This window comes from Pelodiscus sinensis, chromosome 1, assembly GCF_049634645.1.
Source record: "Pelodiscus sinensis isolate JC-2024 chromosome 1, ASM4963464v1, whole genome shotgun sequence".
Taxonomy (NCBI): Eukaryota; Metazoa; Chordata; order Testudines; family Trionychidae; genus Pelodiscus; species Pelodiscus sinensis.
Window position 1 is genome coordinate 302,752,910 of NC_134711.1, and position 26,748 is coordinate 302,779,657.

Consider the following 26,748-nt stretch of genomic DNA (forward strand, 5'->3'; position numbering starts at 1 on the left):
TATAGTGTAGTGTACAGTTTTGGTGTGACTCTCCCTATAAAAGGAAATTACAGAGTCCTTAAAAGTGAAATACAAATGTTAGGGAGCCCAGGTAACCTCACAAGAGCCTACTAAAGCAGTAGACTTCCTCTCCCTGTGCTCCACATCCATTATCACTCCCTGATCGTCCCCACACAGAACTGCTCATCTTTTTGTACAATTATGGTTCCTCCAGAGCAAAAAGCACCATCACCATACACAGTGGGATGGTGGGTGAGCACCAATATGGAAGGCTGGGGTAGAGCAGCAGGGTTGTTTGAGAGAGAATGAATGGGAAAATAAGATCTGAGAGTGTCTGTAGTGGGCAGAGCAGGGTGGAGAGTAGCTCCACTGTGATGAATTGCCTGTGGTTCTTCAGAGCATGACTCCGATACTCCCATAGGTATTTACTATTAATGGACCATGTGTTCATACTGTACATTACAGACAATAAAATGTGATTTGCCATTATAATGTACTATTCTGGCAAAAAAACCTTTAATTACAACTTTAAAGGTAAAATTCTATTTTGCAGAACTCTGAAAGATTTTGAAATGATGGAAGGGATGAAGATTAAATTAAATCCCCAAAATTCCGTAAGTTATACTGTGCATTTATTTTCTTTTGATTTGATATAATAAGAACTAGTCTGACATCAGATGTGGAAAATAATTTAAGTCTGTATAATTGTAATATCAGTTGCATGTTGTTAGATTCTTGCTCTTTTGGCTTCAGATTTTTCTGATTTTAAATTTCTGTTTTTAGTTTTAAAACCAACTCTGAGCTATTGGTTTGAACAGAATGATGCATGTGGTAACTAAAAACTGAGGTGGAAAATGTGATGTGTTGTTCTGAGCATGTTAAACATGTTTTCAATTTTTAAAATATGGCCCTGTTATTTTTCAGAAATGCATTCCCAGTTTGCATGGTGATGTGCCTTAACCCTGCTACACACAACCACTAATTTTTTACATGAATAGGTTTTTTTATATGTCCATTTTTGAAAATATGGTTCATAATCCCTTGTTTAAGATTTTAAACATAATTAAATAAGAAAAGCCCTCTTAAAATGACTTAAAACTTGGAGTATGATGCTATTTCTGACAACGAATTTGGAGTTAGATGCTTTCTGTTACATTTTAAAGTGCTGTGAATATAAAGGCAATAAACATTCTGAGTTACGTAAAGAAAAGAAAATCATTGTCTTGATTACTTCGTTTTTATCACAATATTGTAAGGTGTTCTTATGTTTCAGAAATTGATGCCTTGGGATCATCCTTACTACAGTGGTGTCCTGCGTGCTGAGAGGTAAGTTCCTTAGGTATGCGCTAGCAGTGTAAATATGAAAGTGTGTTCATTTGAAGCCCTTGCAATAGGGGTAATGGGATCGATAAGGGATGGAAAGATTAACTGGTTAACTGGTAAGCATTACCCATAACGGGTAATGCTTAATGATTGCGGGTTATGGGTGAGGGCTGGAGCAGCTCCCCTGCCTGCCACTTGCCGGGGCCTGTTCCAGTCCTGTAGGGGGCCTGCCCTGGATAGGGGCTACTTTCTTCCTAAGCAGCCCCTGTTCACGGTGGGCCTGGGCGCCCTGCAGGCAGCAACTGCTCATGTGGAGTAGCCTCTCTCCAGGAGAAACCCATGTGCCCCATAGATAGGGAGCTGGTAGCCGTCAGCAGCCTCAGACCCAGTGTGGGGCTGGGGGCGGGAGCCCTGGGGGCTGCTCTAGCTGGGCTGGTGCGGTCCCTAGCCGGGCTGGTGCGGTCCCTAGCCTGAATCTGACTTAGTCAGTTAACCAGTAAACTTTAGGTTAATCTAACATTTAACTGTCTAACTAACCAGGATTTTACATCCCTGAAATACACACAGGATTTCTATAAGGCAGTGCTTTAATGAGTATCTATAGGGGCAATTTTTCATAGCTATTCTTTACAATGTTTCACAGTGTTTCAGTCTATTCCCTTTCCTTTTTTGTTTGTAAAGCCACATATCAAACCTCTCTGGAGATATGAGATAATGAAACAACCAGTTTCAGAAGAGATGTAGATTTCTTACTCAACCTAATATTCATTAGTGCTTAGGCTAATAGAATAGTATAAACAATTATATTGGCCATTGAACAAAAGTCTGCATTCACTTTTTCTTTGCATGGGAAAACAGGTATAGTTGAAGTGATTTGCTCAAAGCCTCAGGAAGTGGAGTTATTATTCAGAGCTTTTGACTCCCAACTCTCTTCTCATTCTTCTATACTAACTGCTTGTCAGTGTGAAAGCAATATTTCACATTGCTCTGTTTCCCTAAATCTTAACAGAAAGCTGAAATTATAATTGCACCATAGATCAGAACTCTGTATGTGCATATATTTCCAAGTGTCGACAGTCACCCTTTCAGGACTTAAGCCAGTCCCAAACATAGTCCTTGTGGAAACAGATTAGTGCTTTTAATAGATAAGGGTTAATGATCTATATTAATGTAAGACCAAAACATAAGCTATGATGGTTAGCCCAGTGGTCCATCTAGCCTAGTATCCTGTCTTTAGACAGTCACCCTGCCTGGTGCTTCAGAGGGAATGAGGACAATCATCAGGTGATCCATTCCCTCTTGTCCACTCCGAACTTTTGGCAACCAGAAGTTAGTGAATTCAGTGTATGAGGTTGCATCAATGGACCTATTCTTCTTGAACTTGTCTAATCCTTTTTAAACCCTGTAATAGTTTTGGCCTTCACAGCATTCCCTGGCAAAGAGTTCCACAAGTTTGCTGTGTGTTATGTGAAATACTTCCTTAAATTAATTTTAAACATGCTGCCTATTAATGTCATTGGGTGAGCCCTTGTTCTTGTGAAATCTGAAGGCGTAAATAATGCTTCCTTATTTGCTTTCTCCACACCAGTCATAATTTTAAAATCTGTCATGTTCCCCCCAGTCATCTCTTTTCCAAGCTGAAAAGTCCCAGTCTTTTTTTTAAAGTTGTTCCACGCCCCTAATAATTTTTGCCTTTCTCTGTACCTTTTCCAATTCTAATATCTCTTTTGAGATGGGGTGACCAGAACTACACATAGTATTCAAGGTCTGGGTGTACTATGGCTTTGTATAGTGGCATTCTGATACTTTCTGACTTATCTATCCATTTTCTAATGGTTCCCAACATTCTGTTTGCTCTTTTGACTGCTGCCACTTATTGAGTGGTTGTTTTCAGAGATCTATCCACAGTAACTCCAAGATATTTCTTGAAAGGTAACCGTTAATTTAGATCCGATTATTTTGTATGCATAATTGGGATTATGTTTTGCAATGTGTATTATCTTTTGTTTATCAATGTTGAATTTAATCTGCCATTTTGTTGCTTAGTTACCCAGTTTTGTGAGATCTTTTTGTAACTCTTCACAGTTGGCTTTGGCCTTATCTGTATTGAGTAATTCTGCATCTTTTCCCAGTTTTGCCACATCAAAGTTTATCCCTTTTTTCCAGATGAGTCATGAATACGTTAAACAATACTCGTTCCAGTACATATTTCTGGGGGACCCCCACTATTTATCCCTCTCTCCATTCTGAAAATTGACCATTTATTCCTACCCTTTGTTTCCTATCTTAACCATCAGTTTTTTCATAGTGAACATAATTAACCATTTGAACAGTTTACCAAGAGTTGTGATGGATTCTTCATCAGTGAAGGTTTTTAAATCAAGATAGGATGTGTTACTGAAGGATATGCTATAGTTTAAACAGGCATTAATTCAGGGAAGTCCTAAGACCTGTTATACAGGAAGTCATCAGACTAAATCGGGGGGGGGGGGGCAAGATAGTACCTGCAGTGCGCCCGGCCGCTCCCCCACCCCCAGTCCAGTCGAGACCTGGGAACAGGGGAAGGCACAAAGTCTCCTCCCCCTGCCAGGGACATGCAGCACCAAAAGGAACCATCTGCTGTTCAAACAGCTGGCAGCTCCCTTTAGGAGCTGCGTACTCCTGGCAGGACGGGAGGTATGGGCGAGACATTGGTCTGGGGGTAGGCGAGTGCACAAGCTCTCCTACTTCCATCAGGAGCACGTGGCGTAGAGGGAACTGCTGGTTTGCTCTAGGTCAGTGTTTCTTAAACTTTTTAAGACTGAGGAACACCAGACAATTTTTTTTTAATGAGAAACACCAAAGGATTTTTTTTGTTGAGCCAAAAAAAAAAAAAAGGTCTCCTGCCCTTTTAAGGACGGCCATTTTGAATTTTGTTGTTCTCTGCTGCATCCCAGGCATACGCAGAGTATGCAGCTGCATAGGGCACCAGAATCTCTGGGGCACTACTCTGCAGGATGGACGGGAAGCAGTGAGCAGGCAACAGCAGGATCCTAGAGAGAGTCCAATGTGCTGCCTGCACGGCTACATCTCTATTACTATTCTGCAGGCTGCAGCACAGTCTGAGGGAGGGGATTTGCTGCTGCGGTCTGTTGGAAGGGGAGGGGGGAGGGCTGGGGGAAAGAACTCACCTGTGTGGCACTCTCTTAAGGTGAGGCAGGCTGGTTGGACGGCTCTGTGGCAGTATCCTTACCTTACTTCTCCCCTCCCCCCATGGAGCACTCCTCTTCCCCTGCGGAGCACTCCTTTCTCCCCCCTCCCCTCCAGCAGGGCTGGGTTGGGTTGGGTGAGGTGCTGGAGGGGGGATGGGGTAAACTGGCTGTGTGCCAAGTGGGAGCTGAGCTGCGTATGTGGAGGCTGCGCCAGTAGGATTATCAGGTAAAGCACCCTGCCCCCCCCCCCAAACGGACACACTTGATGGGGGGGACGGAGGGCTGCGGGGCTGGCCTGGCCTGATGGAAGGAGGGCGGGAAGCAGGGGTGGGGGGGGGTGCAGCAATGCTGGCCTGGGGAGATCAGAAAGAGGAACGGGCTGGTGGGAAGCAGAGCTGGGGTTGGGGCCACCAGGGGGCGGGGGGGTGTGGGGCTGACCGGATGGAAGGGGGGGGGCAGGAAGCTCAGCGTGCAGAGGGGCTGACTGGAGTGGGACTGACCCCAGCACTTGCAGATACCGGGACACTGCCTGTCCCACTCAGGCTCCCAGCGACGCATGAGTGAGGAGGAGGCTTTCCCTCCTCCTCACTCTCTTTGGGTGGAGATATTATTATGCAGGTTGTGATTACATATATATGTCCCTATGAGTGTATCTGGATCTTTAAATGGTAATTTTGGGAGTGGAAGAGGGGAGTGGAGAGGGGGAGAGGTTACCAAATAAAAGAAAACTGTACATGTTTTATTTATATGATAGAATTTTTCAAAAATGAAGGGGAAGAGCCTAAAAGAAGTTTGTATTAATATCAGAAGTAAAGTGATTATAACAGCTGTGGGGTAGTGGAGGGGCTGAATGCTCTGTGATCCGGGGTCCCCTGCGCTGTGATGGGAGATTCTCACTGATTCTCCCAAATGTGTATTAACCCAGACTCCCAGGCTCAGCCTCCCAGGGAGGGAGACAAAGGAAGGAAGGCAGAGACCAGCACCTGGCTAGGAGGCAGGGCTGGGGGAGAGTTTGAGTTTCTGGGAATCAAGGAGGAAGCAGCCTAAGCAAAGGGGGGCTGGGATTTAAGGGCCCAGTCTTCCCCATCTCAAGGGGGGCTGAGGCATCCTAGGCGTGGCCCTGTAACCAGATTACATCTATGCTGTGCTGTATCCTGGAAAAGCAATAAACTCCCTCTATTCTACTGGCGGGTGGAGTCTGTACATGCCACTACGGGGGTGCAGAAGGCGGGGGAACCCCGACGCGCTGCCACAACATCAGCTATAGTTTTTTAGTGGACAATATTTGTAAGTTTTCTGTCTTTTGCTAGAATAAAAAAGGGTGGGGGTACAGGAATGAGGTCAGGGGCTGGGAGAGTTGGGGAACTCAGGGCAGGTGTGGAAGGGTGCTATAGTGAAGGCAGGAGGTAGGGGGCTGAGGGCACAGGGTTTGGTGCGGGACATTAGGGTTGGAGAATAAGATTGCAGGGCTGGAGTCAGGGCAGAGATATGGGGGACTCTTGGTAAGGGGTAGGAGTTAAGATGTGTGGGTGTAGATAAATCCCTGTAATATTATCACTCTCATATAACTTTTTATTAAGATCTTGTCCTTTTAGATGTATCTCTAAGTGTTCTTATGGAATCTCTGTAACAATTCTCCTATAACTTTGTATTAAGAGAAACTTTCCTTTTTAAGAAAAAAAATGTCTTTTGAGCTCTCCCCTTTCCTTGATTGCCCTGTTGAAATGAATGAGGTGTGAATGGAGAATGAAAGGTGAGCCCCTCCAGCAGCAGTTGCAAGGGTGGAGAAGGTCTGGGAGCCAGACCCACGCAGGGGCAGATGACAGTTTTGTGGGGCCCCGGGCTGCGTAATTCCGCGGGGCCTCCCCTTTGCCACGGCGCATGCACGGGGCTTTTTGAAGTGCGGGGCCCGGGGCGGCCGCCCTGTTCGCCCTGCCCTATATCCGCCCCTGGACCCAAGACAATACCTGCAGAGAGAGCTCATTAAGAGGACTGGACATACAGGGGCCTTGGGAGTCAAGCAGCAAGTGCCTGCCCTTGGAAGAACTCTCTCTGAAGCAGCATTAAGAAAGGCGAGGTGATGACTAATTGGCTGCATGGGGGGGATAAATAGGAGATGTCTTGCAGAGGGACCCGGGGTTTTGCTCTTGTCCGCAGAAGCCCGGCTCCACCCCTCCCCCATCTAACTCATCTGGCCAGTGCAGTTAGGGGGAGCATCTTTTGGTAACAACAAGATGGAGTGTGTGTGTGTGTGTGTGTGTGTGTGTGTGTGTGTGTGTGTGTGTGTGTGTGTGAGAGAGAGAGAGAGAGTGCATGAGCGTGATGTGTCATATGCATATGATAAATATTGATTAATCTATGTATGTTCAATAAATGAGACGTGTTGCCTTATCCCTCTGAAAAAGATCCGGAGTGCTTCTTGTAAGCACAACATGGGGAGGGGGCTGGAAGGTTTGTAGGGGCAGCTTAGGGCAGAGGGTGATAGAATGAGGGCAGGAGGGGTGGATTCAGGGCACAGGGTCTAATGAGGGTGGCTCAGGGTAGGGAGGTGGGGGAGCAGGAGTCAGGGCAGGAGGTAAAGGGTGCAGAACTCCGGAGGGAGCTGGAAGAGATTACGTGGCTTACAAGGGTGACAATGCTGTGCTGACGACTCCTCCCAGGAGGACAGAGCTTCGCTTTCCCGGGACTCCCTGTGCCCTCCCCCCACCCTGCAGGATGGCATTGCGGAGGTAAGTTGCTGGGGTGCAACAGCCCCTGCTGCTTAGGCAGCTCGCACGCCAGCTGTCTGGGGAGCGGGAAGGCATTTGCACACTTCCCAGAGGTGCTGCAGGATTGCCAGGAACTGGTCCCCTGCCCAGACCCCCCCCACACAAGTACCCTGCCCCCCACCAGCACTATCACTAGAACCCAGCACCACCCTGTCCCTGTCCCCAGCACCCTGCCACCCACCATAGCACCCAGCACCACCCTTTCCCTATCCCCAGCACCCTGCCACCCACCGTGGCACCCAGCTCCACTCTGTCCCTGGACCCAGCACCCTGCCACCTACCGCAGCACCCAGCACCACTCTGTCCCTGGCTCCAGCACCCTGCCAGCTGTGCCAGCGTCCTCGGGACCGCATTAGTGAGGCTTGGGGTTTTTTGGTATTTTTTTGGGCATCTCACTTGTGTGGCCCCAACTGACTTTTCTGTGGGTCAGTGACCCCTGACTCAAAACAGGTTCCCTGCCCCTCTCGTATATAAAGACAATGTTAAAACCTTTTGAGTTTGACATAATATTTTATTTAAAAATGAAGCCTGGCCAATATACCCCCAATTGGGGCCAAATCCCCATCTCACTGCAGCATCATAACACGCCTGCACCACCTGAACCCAAATCTGAGCCTATCGTACGCTGGAACCTCCTATTCTGAGCCTCTTACATCCCCAAACTCCTGCATCCCCACATCCTCAGCCTTCTGCCACAACATTCCTGCACCATCCCCACATGGCAAATGTGTGTCCTGAGCCCATCATACTCCCAGCCTCCCTGCCCCTGAGCCCCTCATACACTCCAGCCCATACTCCTGCACCTCACATCCACAAGCCTGTGGCTTGCTGTCAGCACCCCAACCTTCTACCTGAGCCCAACACTCCCCAGCCTGGAGCCCCATCCCCGAGCCAGCGTCCCCTTCTCCTGCATCCAAATTTCCTCCCACAGCTTGCACTTCTCACCCCTTCCCACACCCAAATCCCTCATTCCCACTCCAGAGCCCGCACATCCTGTCTCAACCCAGTGAGAGGGTATAATGGCTGGGGATAGCAAGTGAGGAGAGGAGGGGAACAGAGAGGATGGGGCCCTAAAGGGGTGGGATCTTGGTGAAGGAACGTGATTTTAATGTATTGGTGGGTTCCTCCCCCCCCCCCCCCGCCACTCCCTAACCCCAACAAACCTAGGCATAGGGGCACCAGTTTAATAATCCCAAGTTTGGCACCATAAATCCTAAGTGCACACCTCCAACTGCCTCGTGGCACACCGGTATGCCGCGGAACACAGTTTAAGAAACACTGCTCTAGGTGCTCTGTGGAGTAGGCCCAGCCCCACCCCCTCCCAAAGCAGGAGGCAGTCCCAGAGCTGCACACATGCGCCTCTCCCACTCCACACCTCCCTCCCTCCCCCAGCCCAGCAAGAAACAAGAGCTGGTGCTCCAGCCTGCAGCTGTATGGCAATCCTGAGCCTCGAGCTGCAGCACAGGCTCGTACTAGGCATTGGGGACATTTGTCTGGTAAATTCAAATGGAACCCCATTATTAATTTTAAGATTTTTGATAAATAAAATTTGGCATCTTAATCTCTCTCCTCTACAGAATATCATACATCCTGATCAGTTTGAGCCAGTAAATTAATAATAAAACGGAAAACAATTTGTATCTTATCAATTGGTCCCCATTTTCAGTCATTCTTTTTGCTCTTGTCCATAAAGTGAACATCAGTGCTGTTTGGTATACTGACCATCAGGAGGAGCTCCAGACATGCAGAACAAACTTCTCACTTCCAATTCATCTGTCCACAGTCATTTTGTTTTTCTCGGCTTTCATCAAATTTTTCCATGAAAACTTGATCCCACTTCAAAAGCTTAGGTCTGCTCCTAGACAGAAGCAGGATAGTTTGCTGTTTATACTTTTTAAGAAAATACATTTTTTTAAAATGTCCTCTTTATGGTTAAAAAATGTTTGTCATCTGAATGTTTTTGAACCCATAGCTTAAATGACAAAGCTGGTAGAGTTAGTATGAATGAATATTTAACAGATATTAGAGACAGAAGTCTGAAATGTGTATTATCAATGTTTTATAAGAAGATAGAGTACTTAGAAGAACCTCAAATATTGTGACAACATAAAAGTGATAAAGCAGTGAATGCTAGAAAATATAATTTTATGCCTGAGTTTTGTTTAAGCCATAATGTTAAGGAAATGATGACAGTATATCTCTGCCAGTGCTAATAATAGTACAGGTGGAACCTCTCTAGTCGGCACTCTGTGGTTTGGCAACATCCATGGTCTGGCATGATTTTAGTTAGATGGATGTCCACTTATCATGGGCGTGGCCAACTTTCCCATGGTCCCATAACGTTTGTTTACAGCTACCAGTCTGGCTCTTAGTGTTTTGTGCTGTTACTTAGCTCTGATTTACCTCGAAATGTCTTCTAAGGTCATGCTTGGGAAAGAGGCTGAAAATTGACATAGACCCTGTTTTCCCAGCAAAAATTATTCACCAGTCTGGGCTATTTTTGGGGTGTGGGTGGGGTGGGGACTTTAACACTATTTTTGAAATTGTGCTAAACTAAGCTTTTGCCTACATGTGGTCATTGACAAAGGTATATTTCTTTTCCCTCTATGATGACCACTATATGTGGGGCTATAGGGATAAACTAGGGATGTTAAAATGTGTTTAAATAAACATGTAATCATTGAAAATATCAGTGATTACACGCTGGGGAGAGGGCAGTTGGCTCCCAAGGAGCTGGGGTGTGTAGGGAGCCAGCTTTTAAGCTGGCTCCCCATGCACACCAGCTCCCGCCTGGCCCCCCTCCCTGCACTTTTGCCTATGTATCAGGATGGGGGAGGGGAGAACAGGCAGCTCCCCGGGAGCTGGTGTGCATGGGAAGCTGACTTTTAAGCGAGCTCCCTGTGCAGCCAGGAGCCTGCATGTAACAATGAAGGTTAACCATGTACATGGTTACACTTTCGTATCCCTAGGATAAATCAGGTGCAATTAGGGATGAACATAATAAATGTGAAGGAAACCTGATTCCCTGATGCAGAAAGGAGAAGCGTACCCAGTAACTGGAGAAATTTTGTATTCTAGGAAACTAGCTATTATAGAAATTACTAAAATAACTTGGCACTTTTCCTAATTTTCTGCAGGCTCTGTAGTTAGGTTTTTTCCTCCTTGGGAGTAGAAGGGACTTCTCATTTTTTCATGTGGAAGAGAAAAAACAAGGTGCCTGAATATAATTGGATGAATCTTTGACTTTTTACACCAAGCTAGTCACAGGCTCCCCCTCAGATTCTGGGAATTACTTCCTGGCAGTCTGAGCCTAGGTGTAGCGCAAGCTTCTGCCTCTTGAGTGAAGTAAGTGAGCAAAAGCTGTTCAAGGAGCACTTCAAGCCATTTCTCCTTTTTTCTGTTTATTACCATTTCTGGGTTGGGTTGCATAGGCAGAGTGCTCCCACGCTGAAGAGAAAATGAGCTGTTCAAAGGGATTGCTTTTAAATATCCATAAAAATATCAACCCTCTAGTGAAGGAAAATGTGATAAAACTCTCACTTGTCCTATCCAGCTAGAAACCTAAAATTCAAGAGTGATATAAGGTTTAAAAAAGAATCAGGAAATCACAGTTTTGCTATGCTACCACCTCACAAAGACAGAACAATCCTTAACTTATCTATGGGGTAAAACTTAAAACACGACAAATGGTCTAGCAGCACCTTAAAAACTAAGAAAACATGTAGATGGTATCATGAGCTTTCGTGAGTACCACCCACTTCTTCAGATGAATAGTTTTAAAAGTCCAGTTCCAAAATAAATAGAGGATGGGGGCGGGGGAGAAGGAAGCGAAAAAATAGCCAATTAGAGCATTCATGTTACATGAAGCTGATAGAGAAGGTGCAAATTGTTCTTAAGTACCCATTGTTTGTTTGGTTAAGTCATTAGGATGTGGAAAGTAGTGTGCTAGCCAGGTGATGTCTTTATTCATATCTTTGTGATAGGTCCCAAGCCTGTAAATTAAGTTAAGTTCCAATGCTTCCCTGTGTATTTGGTTTGTGGAATTGGCCTGAAGCAACAGGGTGACTTTGAGATCCCTTAATGAGTGCCCAGGCAAGTTAAAGGGTTCTCCAACAGTTTTCTGTGTGTTGCCTTTTTGGATAGCTGATTTGTGTACATTAATTCTTTCCTGTAGAGACTGTCCAGTTTCACCAATATACGTGGCAGAGGGGCATTGCTGATATTTGATGGCATAGATCACATTAGTGGATGTGCAGTTATGTGAGCTGCTGATGTGGTATGTGGTAGTTATACTGCATACTTCACTGCCAGATCTCAGCTCCTTTCTTGAGTAGATTGTGCTCAAGAACTAGGACTGAAATCTCATTAGCTGATTCTGTGCATTGAAGTAAAGCACCCAACCCATCAATGTCTGGATTAGTGGATATGGCATGTTGAAGAAAATCCTGACCCCAGCATTCCCACCCGTAGCCGTGCCAGCCTGGGCCCCTTCTCCCTCTCTTTCCCTTTCCCCTTCCCTGTGAGCTTGGGTCCCTTTTTCCTTCCCCTCCCCCACCAACCTGGGCCCTTTCTTTCGCCCCTCCCCACACTAACCCCTGGCTGCAGCATGCACCAGGCCTGGCTCTAACCCTGGCAGCTGGAGAGGCGCAGGGGTGCCTGCCTGCCCCACATGGGCAGGTAGTGCCATGTGCGTGTGGCGCTCTGGGACACTGCAGCCTGCTGAGGTGGGGAAAGCAACAGCACAGGGAGCACTGTCCCGACCTCTCCCCCATGTGGTCCCACCTGTGCTGCTCACTGCCCCAGATCTACCAACAGAGCCCAGAGCTGCTCAGCCATCTGCTGGGAGCGGAAGGGCAGGAGCAGACTGGTCAGTGTGGTGGCTCCCCCAAGTGACTTGGGGGTGCTTTGGCAAATGTGGTAAGGGCAGACGCCGGGGAGGGAGGGAGTGAGTCTCAATGGGGGCAGGTTGGACTCTGGCCAGTGGGGCATCACACTCCGGCTCCCCAAGAGCCTGGCAGTGGGGGAGCTCCCAAGAGCCTGCTGCTGGTACATAAGCCCGGTTGGGAGCCCCACTCCTAGCACCTGTTCCCGGACTGCTGTTCTGAATACTGCACCCCTAGGCCCCCTGCCCCTGGGCTGTTACGGCTGCGATGTGGGTTCTACCGGCTACTGTGCCATGTTTCTAGGAGTTGAAAGCCCTGTGGGGTTGGGGTGGGGGAAGGGGAGTAGGGGCTTGGTTTAAAATAGCAATTCAAAGAGGGGAGGGGAGAGGAAGCAGCAAGGTTGGGCTTCAATTGGGGGGGAGAGTGGGAGAGATGAAGGAGGCAGGCGGGACACAGTGATGTGATGGTGTCACTGTGTCGTCCTGCAGGAAACATTTTTTTAAATATATATGGAGAAAAGTATTGTGTGTTTTCTCCAAACAGGGTCATGTGACTTTCTTTAGCTAAATGAAGGGATCAGATAATTTCTTGTTCTGTTGCTTACTGTATGATGTGCTATTTAGGTGGTAATGGTTATATAAATGTTTTAAATATTTAGTAATATCTGATTTACAAATATTTTATATGTAACTTGGTTTCAATTATTGTGAGTACTTCTTTCATCTGATATCTTGTATTTGTAAGTGCCGAAGGAATTAAAGTAATAAGGGCAAAGCATAGTATATATTACAAATACTGTAACCAGATTTATAAAAAACAATAAACACTTTTTTTTTCAGTCAAGTGTTAACTTGCATGGTTAAGTGGATCAAAAAGGAGAGTCATCATAAACATCAGAATTATGACTTTACACTGTTCTATTTTTGAAGTTGCCTTTCATGTATTCTGAACAATTACCTATTATAAGTGAATTAGTTTGGTTTTAGGGCTCAATGATATGAATTGAAAAAAAAATATCCTGAAGGTACAGTAACAAAAAAGAGAAAAGGAGCATAAAATACAGGTAATAGTTGACAAGTCATGGGGAAGCACATAATATAAAAATATATAAACACCTCCCCTGCCCCCAAATCACCAACTCTTGAATTCTCTCCCTTCAGGTAAAGATTTAAATGTCATAGTTTATTGACAGGTAATGAACATTAGAAGGGGATTTTTCTTGTCTTAATATCTCTTCCCGTTGATCCCATGAGTTCCTCTGACTTTTATCTTGCAGTCAAGGTGATTTCCAAATTTCTTTTAATGTTTGCAGAGGTGAAAATCAGCCTAAGCTTTTTGTTTAATTAGAGGTAATAACATATTTCTGCATTTGATTGGTTACAGTGGGGAAAAAGAGCTTTGTGAAAAACAAAAACATGTCCAGATCTTTCTGATGTTACAGTTCATACCTGCCAATAATAAGTCTTGCCAAGCAGCTAATTTGTTATGTACAGGTCTGAATGTTCATTCCTTAGTGATATTTGAGTGAATATAATAATTCTTTAATACCTAACTTTATCAAAAGTATTTTGAGGAGTAAAAGTCATGGTACACAAAATAGTCTTTGTTTCTTTCCAAATGTACAAGTTAAATGAAAGAAGTTTAGAAACTTGCATTTTATTTAGACTGTCAAGTCATATGATCTTAGAAATAATTGTTTACAATGACATACTGTATCCCGGTTCTTTATGGGAAAGTTTGCTGTTTTGAAGAATAATCCAACCCTAATGTGTCAGTTCATTTTCTTAAATCAGTTAGATGTATGAATTCTTTTTAAAATAGTGCTGAGACACATACTGTGAGATTTCTCCCATAGTCCATCTTTGAAATATAAGGCTGCATTTCACATCAAAGAAACTCTTGTATTTGGCATTTCTGCTTTCTTTCAGAGTGTATTGTGACTTTTTGTTGAAAATCTCTGCACCAAGTGCATTATTAAAATAGCTCAGGTTTTTTGGCATAATCTTAGAAAAACATGCACATTCCTTGGCTTCGGAAAGCCAAGAATCAGAAGAGACAAAGTTTTGGGAATTTGCTACAAGTTGGAAAATGAAAGCAAGGAAACTACATTCTTTCTTTATTCTGTGGAATCACTGTATTACAGGATTTCAGACTACCCTGGTGTGTGTAACATACGATCTGCTATTCCTCCAGACACATTGGGATAATTTAAGGGGCATCATTATTTTAAAATCATGCTGGTGTCTGATTTTTTTTTTTTTTTTTTTTTACCTAAAGTAACTAATTGAAGTGATAAAGAAGAGGAAAAAGCATTCTCAATTTACTTCATGTATTTGACACCACTTTGTGCAAGTCATATTCATTGTTTCTCCCACGTAGTTAGGTAAATCTTTTTTCCTGCAGTTTGTCGGGTTTTTACACAGCAACAAGTGAGACAGACATTTTAAAATATGACTGTAACAACACAAACATTACCAGAGACACTGGTAACCAAATTTGCTACTTGAAGATACTTTTTAATTTAAAAAAATGGACTAAATTTCCAGTTTGATGTGGCTCTTTACAGATGGTAAAATACAGTTTTATCTCATGTTTGAGGCCCTTAGTCTTCAGTTTTTACTGTTTTTTTTTTTTAAACTGAAGATATCTCAGGATTAGCAAACGGGGTCATATTTTTACTGTTTTTTCACCCCTAAAATACATGAAAATACTGATTTCATTAAGGATATCCAATGTATTGAATTAGAAAGATGTTTACATTAATTATTAATCTAAGTGTAATTGCAAGGTTGTTAAACTAAAGGCAATATATAGTGGAAAGAAACTCGGCAGGACCAAAGAAACCATCCATGGAATAAACCACAGCATTAAATGCTTTTATTTTCAGTACTCTATTTTTCTGTCTGCTTTTTTTTCTGTCCCCCATTATTAACCCTGATATTTACCTAAAAAACTGTTAAGTTTGTTTTTGGCACTCCTGTTTAATTTTTTTTTTTTTTTTTGGTAATTAACACTGAAAAAATCTTGGGAAATTCCAGCATCTGAAGGGAAAAGTGTGTGATTCCAGTGAGTCCCAGAGCGTTACCCTCTGCCCGGCTAGATTTATGTCCCTGGCTCTGCAGGAAGGAAAGGGCATTGAGTTAGAGCAGGGGGGCTGAGGTTGCCTGGTTCTGGGGGAGAGAGGGGCATTGGGTTAAAGCAGGGAGGCTACTAGTTTGTTGTTGTTTTTTAAGTTTTTCCTGTTACAGACTAACTCAGCTACCCCTCTGAAGCTTTTGTACACTTATGTTGCAGCCCTCGACATGTGCTGTGGGTATCATTGTGGCCCCCGAGGCTTCTGAAGTTGAGTAGCCCTGCTCTAGAAAGTACTGTTATGATCTCTTCATATGTATATGAAATCCAATACCACTAAGTATTGAGTTCATATTTTATATTTAGAAGGTATGCTTCACAAAGGTATTTCTAGTGTAGCTATCACTGAAGGATTGTGAGTATTCCACATGCTTTCATATTGTTCAAATGCAATAGATTAAAAAAAGCATTATGATGTAAGATTCAGACACTTTCCAAATTTGTCTTATTTATTTGAAAATTCTGCATACTGTTCTTTAAAAATGGGCTCCAGTTGAACTGAATTATCAGACCAAAAAAACAGAACAGCGTTGACTCTTATTTCATTCTTAATTTCTTTTGAAATAAATTATTATAATCTCTATAACAACAAGAATAATATATTTTCAGAAAAATCCTTACTTTACATGGTCATCTTCAACTTTCTCTTTACAGTGCTTAAATTATGCTATAGGCATGAATAAAATACAAAAGGGAAATTCAGCTCTTAAAAATGATATTTTCTAATAGCTATGTTGACTGGCAAAATAAGATTTCAAAACAACATGTATAAAGACAGTAAGCTTTTAAAGTAGTGTGACAAACCCAGAGTAGGGGGCTGCTTTGCACTGATGGAGGGAAGACATGCTGGGACTTGAATAAACTGCTTTCTTTTCCCTGACTAAAGGAAACCCCAAACCTAACTGCAGCATAATCAGGCAGGCAGGTGGGGTCAATTAGAGCTTGCTGGAAGCTACAGGCTTATTAGACACCTGCAGCCAATTAAGGCCTGTGGTGCCATTTTAAAAGAGCTCCCCCAGGCAAGGAAGAGGAAAGGAAACAAATGAAGGACAGGAAGTGCTGTGTGCAGGAGCAGTGTGGGTATGAGTGGAGAACTGATGAGCAGGTACCAAAGGAAAGGTAGTGGGAGGGATTGTTTGGGTAGGGACCCAGGGAAACGCTGCCAGATTGAGCGTGATAGTAACTCTGCCTGTTGCCACTGCCTTAGGGTTCCAGGGTGGGCCCAGGTTGCCCCCAGCCTCCCTACAACATCTCAACCTCTGCCTTGAGAAGAGATATCAGGACTCTAGAGAGGATTTTACCCCAAACTTATGAACTAGCCTGCGATGAGTATGGTTCAGTAAGCTGTGGCTCCTGCCTCTAGTAAAGAGAAGAGGCCACAGTGCGCCTCTGAGGATAACACTATCCACCAGTAGCACGAGATCCACAGGGAATAGTGAGAGCTTTGCCACAATAGTTAATGTGTCTTTCCACACTTTAAAAACCCTTTAAACAAATGATGCAGTTTGTGCTTAGGTCAGTACCAGCATCCGCTCCAGAAAGGCATTGTAGTAAGACTAATGAACTTTGGATGAGGTTTTTGAAGAAGTTTGCACAGTATCAGCCCTTCTAACTTTTTGAGTTGGATTAGACAACATGGTGAAAACTCTTGAGTCTTCATGGGCTTTTTCTCCTCCACTTTATAGCAATGCTACTGCTGCTCGAGCTGCACCTGTTAGGAATTACAAGGCTGAAAAACACTAGCATTGATACAGTCTATATACTGTACTTCACGCTACTATGAAGTGTATGCCTCTTTTGTTCTCGCAGTTGCGGTGTGCTAATATAGAAGGCGCAAATGCACGCACACACTGCTCTCATGGAGTTTTGTGTTATTTCTTTTTATTTTCTTGTATGCTCAGTGGTATATTTTAGGCTGGAAGCATATATTTTGCTCTTTGTTTATTGAGACTTATCAGTGATAAAGGAGGAAAATGTATATATTTCTCCCCTCACACCTCAAAGGGGGGAAAAAAGGAGAGGGAGTAAGGACTAGTACAGAATCTATTCAGAGTTCCCAGTTTTCTGTGTGTTATAGTTAAAAGCAGAATGATATCCATGCAAGAAACCAGAAATAAAACCAGGGCTGAGTGTGCAAATATGTGAAGTCTTGCAAATAAACATCTCCGCTACCTTCAACAAAGGTTGCCATGGTGGTACCGGAATACTGTTAGAGGGCATTATAAGGATAATAGAAAAGATAGTGGGGGGGGGGACCCCCAAATACCTATTTGAATGCTTAAAAGAATGGGTGCAGTGGCTTAGTAGAGAACTAATCCTGTCCTGCTGTGTGCACCACAGCCTACTGAAGTTGGGTATTGAATTGTAACTGCAGTTATAAGCAACATGAATCCAAAAGATGGTGCCAAACTCTGTTGAGTTAAAAAGCTCTGTCTTTTGTGTATGTTGGGGTGAGGAGGAAGGAGGGATGAGCAATTTGGATGAAGAGAAACTGACTCTCACAGCTTAGCTATAGTTAAGCCTTTTGATTAAAGGCTTTAAAGTAGCAGGGTTCTAACGTTGGGGTGTGATATAACTATTCTAGTCTGCTTGATGCAAGTTTAGACTTCCGTGACTACTGATTGGTCAGGGGAAAATAAAAAGATGACATGAAAGAGGAAAAGCACGTAAGATGGAAGGATCAGTGATCTAAAATAAAGAGCATGCTAACAGTGTATTCATTCAATACTCGAAAACCCTGGAAGAAATGGCAGGTGTAAGGGCAGCTGTTTCCCCTGCTAGTGTGTAATTGATTAACAGTTTGTATGCAGATCCAGGGAGCAGGGATGTTTTTGTGGTTGAGCGCCACGCAAGAGTCTGGCATTGGGATTTTATTTCCAGTTTTGCCACAGACTATGAGCTTGGGAGGTTACTTAAGAAATTTACAACTTAAGTGTTCACTAATTTTAAATATTACCATTTTTAATGCCCAGTTTGCAGTATTTAGGGACTGATTTTCAGGGGTCATGAGCACTTAAGTTGCTTAGGTCTCTAAGCCACTTTCATCCATTCTTACAAATTTTTGTTTTGGAATTTTGTTGTCTTTTGTATTATGCCTGTAAGATCTGGTATGGTGGTATGCTACTCAACTGACACTCTTGTATCTTTCTCATTGGTAATAGATGAGCTGTTTAGCTCAAAACAGTTCATAGAATCATAGAGCTGGAAGAGACCTTAGAAGGCCATCAAGTCCAGCCCCCTGCCCAAAGCAGGACCAATCTCAATTAAATCAATCCAGCCAGGGCTTTTTCAAGCTGAGACTTAAATACCTCTAGGGATGGAGACTCCACTACTTCCCTAGGTAACCCATTCCAGTGCTTCACCACCCTCCTAGTGAAATAGTTTTTCCTAATATCCAACCTGGACCTCTCCCACCGCAACTTGAGACCATTGCTCCTTGTTCTGCTATCCGTTACTGCTGTGAACAGCCTTTCTCCAGCCTATTTGGAACCTCCCTTCAGGAAGTTGAAGGCTGCTATCAAATCCCCCATCACTCTTCTCTTCTGCAGACTAAATAGACCCAAATCCCTCAGCCTCTCCTCGTAGGTCATATGCTCCAGCCCCCTAATCATTTTGGTTGCCCTCCACTGGACCCTCTCCAACTCATCCACATCCTTCCTGTAATTGGGAGCCCAGAACTGGATGCAATACTCCAGATGTGGCCTCACCAGAGCCGAGTAAAGAGGAATAATCACATCTCTGGATCGACTGGCAATCCTTCTCTTAATGCAACCTAATATGCCATTAGCCTTCTTGACTACAAGGGTGCACTGTTGACTCATGCCCAACTTCTTATCTGCTGTAATCCCCAGTTCCTTTTCTACAGAACTGCTACTTAGCTAGTTGGTCCCCAGCCTGTAACAATGCTTGAGATTCTTCTGTCCCAAGTGCAGGACTCTACACTTGTCCTTGATGAACTTCATCAGATTTCTTGTGGCCCAATCCAACAGGGCAAAGCTCTGTTCTCAGAGCATACTGACTCTAAGCTCCATACCCTAAAGGACACAAGGTCTACCTCGAAGTCCTTGGGCATTCACACGCTGGCTCCGCAGCGGCGACAGCTGCCCTATAGGCAGCAGGGGAGGGCGCAGCCCCAGGTCCCCCATGGGGATTACTGGAGGTGCCGCTCCCGGGCCTCTGCTGGAGGTTCTGGGGTGGCCGCACACCCTCGGGGCGCTAGGGGTCGATGTCGTCGCTCCAGAACCGATGCCCAGCGGGGAGGTCCTCACGGTCCTTCCCATCAGGGCAAGCCCCAGTTTTGATGCCCTGTTCGAGAGTCCCATACCACTCTCCCGCCCTGGCCCCCCGTTTGGGGCCAGGTTATCCCTTTTTGCCCAGGCATGGGCCATAATAACATCAGATGCCTGGGTTCTGAACATTGTGAATGGAGGCTATTTTATCCCATTCCTAGGTCCGCCGCCCTCAAAACCCCCTTCTCCGTCCCTAGTAAGGGACACCCCTCATGAACACATCCTGTGTCAGGAGGTATCTGCACTCCTCGAAAAAGGAGCAATAGAGGAGGTTTTTTACTCCCGTTATTTTGTTGTCCCCAAGCCGAAGGGAGGGGTCCGCCCCATCTTGGACCTTCGAGATTTAAACAAGGCGGTCATAAAAACACAAGTTCAGAATGGTGACCTTGGCATCGGTCATCCCAGTGCTACAATTCGGAGACTGGTACTCGACTCTCGACCTCAAGGACGCGTACTTCCATGTGGCGATCAAACCCAGCCACAGGAGGTTCCTCAGGTTTATGGTGGCCCAATCCCATTTTCAGTTTACGGTGCTCCCTTTTGGTTTATGTACGGCACCGAGGGTGTTCACGAAATGCATGGCGGTGGTTGCCGCATATCTCCGCAAACAAGGCGTGCACGTGTTCCCGTATCTCGATGATTGGCTGATCCGAGGTCGCTCGTACGGGCAGGTAGAAGCTCACGTGGCACTCACAAGAGCCCTCTTCCTAAGGTTGGGACTCATGATAAATGTCGAGAAGTCATCCCTGACTCCCTCCCAACAGATAGAATTCGTGGGAGCCCTCCTCGATTCGAGGGTGGCAAGGGCGTTCCTGCCCAAGAGCAGGTTCCTCTCCATAGTGGAGCTGATCTCGGGGTTAACCCTATCACGACCTCTCGGGTCTGCTCCAGGCTCCTGGGCCATATGGCGGCGTGTAAGTACACGGTCCGCCATGCCAGATTGAGGATGAGACCCCTGCAGGCGTGGTTGGCGAGGGCCTTCAGCCAGTCCAGGGGTCTTTGGGACTCAATAATTATGGTGCCCACAGAAATTCTGGACTCCCTCCTATGGTGGACCCAGGAAACTGTGGTATGCAGCGAGGTTCCTTTCAATGCTCCTCCCCCCTCCCTGACGCTGGTCACCGATGCGTCCGACCTGGGCTGGGGAGCACACCTGGGGCAGCACAGGACTCAAGGCCTTTGGTCCCTCTCCGAGCGAGCCCTGCACATAAACGTCTGGGAATTGCGGGCGGTGAGGAGAGCCTGCGAAGCCTTCCTGCCAAGGCTCACCCACCGCTCCATCCTGGTTCGTATGGAAACACAGCGGCGGTTTTTTACCTCAACAAGCAGGGTGGGGCGCAATCACCTCCCCTCTGCAAAGAGGCCCTGCGGCTTTGGCACCTGTGCATCAAGCACGGAATCACACCTCAAGCGGAGTACCTCCCGGGGTGCAAAAACCTGTTAGCGAACACGCTGAGCAGGTCCTTTGGAGCCCACAAGTGGACCCTCAAGGACTCGGCTCTCCGCCAGGTTTTCCGCAGGTGGGGTTATCCCCACCTAGACCTGTTCGCCTCGGCAAGCAATGCCAAGTGCAGGAACTACTGTTCCCTGCTGGGGCTGGGGAAATATTCCCTGGGGGATGCCCTGACGACCGTGTGGCCAGAGGGCAACCTCTATACCTTTCCCCCGTTTCCCCTAATTTCCAGGGTATTGACCAGGGCGAGGACCTTTCGGTCCTCGATCATTCTCATAGCCCCCATGTGGCCCAGACAGTTCTGGTTCCCCATCCTAGTAGACATGCTTGTCCAGGACCCAATAGCACTCCCGCTAGTCCGGGATCTGTTAACTCAACCCTGGGGCAAAGGGATCATGGTTCACCCGGATCTCCGATCTCTCCACCTAACGGCATGGTTTATCCGTGGTTGGACCAACCTGAAAGGGAATGTTCCCAAGAGGTTCAGATGGTTCTCCTCAGTAGCAGGAAACCCTCTAGTAGACGGTCGTATGCTGCCAAGTGGTGGCGCTTCTCGTCTTGGGCGTCCCAGAGAGGAGTACACCCGTCCTCGGCTCCTATTCCAACTATTCTTGACTACCTTTTCCAGCTTCAGTCCAGTGGCCTATCTTTTTCTTCTATCAAAGTCCATGTGGCATCTCTCTCCGCCTTCCACATTGGTATGGCAGGAGTTTCCCTTTTTTTCTAACCCGGTGGTTAAAAGGTTTCTTACTGGCCTGGAAAAACTGTACCCCTCGGTGAGGGCCCCGCTTCCCGCCTGGGACCTTAACGTGGTCCTCTACAGGCTTATGCTACCGCTGGCCATGTGTTCCCTGCAGCACCTTTCATTGAAGGTTGCTTTCATCGTGGCCATTACATTGGCTCGAAGGGTGTCGGAACTAAGGGCGCTAACTGTAGACCCACCCTACCTTGTTTTTTCCCATAACAATGTAAGGTTAAGGCCTCATCCAGCCTTCCTCCCAAAGGTGCTTTCACCTTTTCACCTGTCCCAGGAGATTTACCTCCCGTTTTTTTCCCCCAAACCTGACGCCTCCTCTAAGGAGCAGGTCCTGCACTCCCTGGACGCCAAGCGGGCGCTGGCGTTCTACATTGATAGGACCAAGCCGTTCCATAAATCACAGCAATTGTTTATTGCATTTGGGGACAGGGTGAAAGGGTCGCCTATTTCCACACAAAGACTATCACGATGGGTGGTGCAGTGCATCACGGAACGTTATCAACTGGCTGGTAAAACCCCACCCAGGGTAAAGGCACACTCTACCAGGGCGCAGGCGTCCTCGGTAGCCTTTGGTGCCCAGGTACCAATCACAGAAATTTGCAGGGCAGCCACCTGGTCTTCCCTTCACATGTTTGCAACACACTGTGCGCTACCTCAGCAGGCCAGGGAGGATGCAAGGGTGGGCTCTGCAGTCCTTGAATCTGTGATGTAAATATATATCCGGTTATCTTTGTTCTTAATTGGTGCCTTGTCAGTGTTGCATTGTTCAAATAAATCCGTTTATTGTTCACCTTTCTTCATGACTCTGGTGGTATGACTGCTCCAACCCCTCCTCTGTGGGGTTAGCTTGGTAGTCACCTACTTCGAATGGACATGAGCAACCACTCGAAGAAAAGAACGGTTACTTACCTGTAACTGTTGTTCTTCGAGATATGTTGCTCATGTCCATTCGACTCCCACCCTACCTCCCCTTCATCGGAGTGTCCAGCAAGAAGGAACTGAGGTGGGGCAGCGCCGGCAGGGGTACTTATGCCCCGCCATGGCGGCGCCACTCCAGGGGACACCCTGCCGGCGCTACGGGTACCGCTAGGGAAAACGCTCCGGAAGACGCGGCGCATGTGGTGCGCACACCTACTTCAAATGGACATGAGCAACACATCTCGAAGAACAACAGTTACAGGTAAGTAACCGTTCTTTTATCCCCAACATTCTCCAAAAACGTCCTGGATTGTCTGTGTTCTGCCGTATTGGTTTCCCAACAGATGTCGGGTGATTAAAGTCCCCCATGAGAACCAGGGCCTGCGATCTGGAAACTTCTCTCAGTTGTCCGAAGAAAGCCTCATCTACCTCATCCACCTGATTCAGTAGCCTGTAGCAGATGCCAACCACAAGATCACTGCTGTTGCTTACACTTTATAGTTGGAACTATGTGTGCTCAGGACCTGTGAAAAGCATGTCCTTCATGCGTAAAGTTGGGTACTCAACATTAAAGAGTTAAAGTAGTGGACATGTTTGAAACATTGTGTCTGCTTCACTTTCCCAATTTAAACCTCTGCTTCACTTTCTCAATTTAAAAATTAGGTTCTTTATAACAAGGGTGTTACGAGGTTTAATTCATTTGTAATTCTGGAATGCTGGGCTACAGTAGATGAACATCATACGATGCCTATGATGAATAAATCAAAGCCATATTTTACACCTCAGATTACTAAAATCAACAAATAATTTGATCCTTTTTTTTTGTTTGTTTTTCTTAGGTATAACATTGAGCCCAGTTTGTATTGTCCATTTTTCTCTCTTGGGGCATGTATGGAAGGTCTGAATTTCTTGTTCAATCAGCTGCTTGGAATCTCCCTCTATGCAGAGCAAACTGAGAGGGGAGAGCTCTGGTGTGAAGATGTTCGCAAACTGGTGAGAATTCTAATTCCTAACCATCTTAAAACACATGAATATAGTAGAACTGCTCACATGATGTCTAGGGGTACGTCTACACACCAGTGTAGCAATAGCACATTCAGGCTATGTCTACATAGCAGCGTTATTTCAGAATAACTGATGTTATTCTGAGATAACATAGTCCACATCTATGCTACAAGCAGTTATTTTGACATAATGTCAAAATAATGTCGAGCTGGAGGATTTCTTATTCCTTCTTCCTGCTGTGTAGATAGCGCCAAAAGCCGAAATAAACTATTTCGACTTAAGGTACGCAATTGACGTACCTTAAGTTGCATTGCCTATTTCAGCCTTAGCCCTTCTGTGTAGACATGTCGTAAGAGACAGAGAACTGATTTTCAAAGGTATTTGTGTCAAAGGACATAAATGGGCAACTATTGGGATTTTCAAAATTGTATAGGGTAGCTAACTCCATCTGAAGACATTGGTAGTTTGGTGCCTAGTCACTTGTGAAGTTCCTACCTGCAGTTATCAGCACCTAAACGTCTGGAAAAAATCTCTTCCCAGGTGACAGATGCTAGAGTCAGAATGGCTGGGTCTCTCTGTAAAGAGATACATAGAATTATTTTACCTTTCACATGTATTTTCTGAATTAAACCTGAAATAATATGCATGGTTGTTAATTCATGCAATACTACAAAAGTGCATTCTTACTGTGCAAATATTCTACTATCCCTTCTTTCCTATTCTGCATGTCATATTTAACTCATTCCTATTTCTGGCTTGTTCTGTAAGATGGAAGTAGCAAATGAGGACTCCTGTCTCTCTGTCATTTTTCTCTATTCTTTTGTCCTTCCTCCCTCTGTTCTCTAGTGGGCTTCCTCCTCCTCTCCCTCTGTTCTACTTCCCCAAGCCCAGCCTCTAGTGAGGGCTGCTGCTGCTAAGCCTCAGTGGTCAGTCTGCCAGTTCTGGCTACCCTCTCGTCTTTCTCCTTGGCAAATCAACTTCTGTTCTGCGGCCCTGGAGTAGTTAATTTGCCATCTGATAGTAAAAGATGTAGTAGTTATTTTTATTCTGGTGTGTGAGAGTAATCAGTTTGCACCAGTTTCTACAGTTTTTGAAGGACAAACTTTGAAATATTTGTGCATAAACATTTCAGTGGCAGCAGAATAAATTATCCCTATATTATTGCTTATGTAAAATTATAATGTGCTGCACAATATTTGCAATACAGGCAGTCCCCGGGTTACGTACAAGATAGGGACTGTAGGTTTGTTCTTAAGTTGAATCTGTATGTAAGTCGGAACTGGCGTCCAGATTCAGACACTGCTGAAACTGACCGCCAGTTCTGACTTACATACAGAATCAACTTAAGAACCCCAAGCGTCCCCAAGTCAGCTGCTGCTGAAACTGATCAGCAGCTGATTCCAGGAAGCCCGGGGCAGAGCAACTCTGCCTGGGGCTTCCTGTAGTCAGCGCTGGTCAGTTTCAGCAGAAGCTGACTTGGGGACGCCTGGGGCAGAGCAGCTGGGGTGCTGCTGGGTTGGTCCAGTAGTGCCCAGAGCGGGCGCTGCAGGACCAATCGACAGTGCCCCAGCTGCTCTGCCCCAGAGTCCAAAAGAAAAGCCTGGTCTGCTGCGGGGGGGGGAGCACACTAGCTGCGCCCCCCCCCTCCCCAGCAGACCAGGGACACGGGGAGCAGAGCCTCTGAGGCTTTGCTCTGGCAAAGCCTCAGAGGGAGGGACCCCGCCGCGGCTGCGGCTTCAATCTGGGTGCCTGTGGTCTGCTGGGGACCGTCCCCAGCAGACCACAGGCTCCCGGACTGAAGCCGCAGCCGCGGGGGGGTCCCGCGCCTCTGAGGCTTTGCCAGAGCAAAGCCTCAGAGGCGCGGGGAACCGCCGCTGCTGCCGCTTCAATCTGGGTGCCTGTGGTCTGCTGGGGACCGTCCCCAGCAGACCACAGGCTCCCGGACTGAAGCCGCAGCCGCGGGGGGTTCCCGCGCCTCTGAGGCTTTGCCAGAGCAAAGCCTCAGAGGCGCGGGGAACCGCCGCTGCTGCCGCTTCAATCTGGGTGCCTGTGGTCTGCTGGGGACCGTCCCCAGCAGACCACAGGCTCCCGGACTGAAGCCGCAGCCGCGGGGGGGTCCCGCGCCTCTGAGGCTTTGCCAGAGCAAAGCCTCAGAGGCGCGGGGAACCGCCGCTGCTGCCGCTTCAATCTGGGTGCCTGTGGTCTGCTGGGGACCGTCCCCAGCAGACCACAGGCTCCCGGACTGAAGCCGCAGCCGCGGGGGGTTCCCGCGCCTCTGAGGCTTTGCCAGAGCAAAGCCTCAGAGGCGCGGGGAACCGCCGCTGCTGCCGCTTCAATCTGGGTGCCTGTGGTCTGCTGGGGACCGTCCCCAGCAGACCACAGGCTCCCGGACTGAAGCCGCAGCCGCGGGGGGGTCCCGCGCCTCTGAGGCTTTGCCAGAGCAAAGCCTCAGAGGCGCGGGGAACCGCCGCTGCTGCCGCTTCAATCTGGGTGCCTGTGGTCTGCTGGGGACCGTCCCCAGCAGACCACAGGCTCCCGGACTGAAGCCGCAGCCGCGGGGGGTTCCCGCGCCTCTGAGGCTTTGCCAGAGCAAAGCCTCAGAGGCGCGGGGAACCGCCGCTGCTGCCGCTTCAATCTGGGTGCCTGTGGTCTGCTGGGGACCGTCCCCAGCAGACCACAGGCTCCCGGACTGAAGCCGCAGCCGCGGGGGGTTCCCGCGCCTCTGAGGCAGAGCAAAGCCTCAGAGGCGCGGGACCCCCCCCCGCGGCTGCGGCTTCAGTCCGGGAGCCTGTGGTCTGCTGGGGACGGTCCCCAGCAGACCACAGGCACCCAGATTGAAGCGGCAGCAGCGGCGGTTCCCCGCGCCTCTGAGGCTTTGCTCTGGCAAAGCCTCAGAAGCGCGGGAACCCGCCCGGTGCCCCTGGTCTGCTGGAGACGGTCTCCAGCAGACCAGGGGCACCGGAGCAGCTTACGAACGGGGCTTTCTCGCCCCGACTTCCGGGGCGAGAAAGCCCCGTTCGTAAGTGCGG

General features: G+C 46.9%; 1 protein-coding gene across 1 annotated transcript in view; it reads left to right on the forward strand.

Moving 5' to 3' along the window:
• The window catches only part of MIPEP (mitochondrial intermediate peptidase), a 108,095-nt gene that overhangs the window by 18,571 nt on the left and 62,776 nt on the right, over positions 1-26,748 (forward strand). The window contains exons 9-11 of the mRNA XM_075919264.1: positions 554-614; positions 1,274-1,326; positions 23,554-23,707. Coding sequence (XP_075775379.1) covers positions 554-614; positions 1,274-1,326; positions 23,554-23,707 — 268 coding nt within the window. The remainder of the gene's footprint in view (positions 1-553; positions 615-1,273; positions 1,327-23,553; positions 23,708-26,748) is intronic.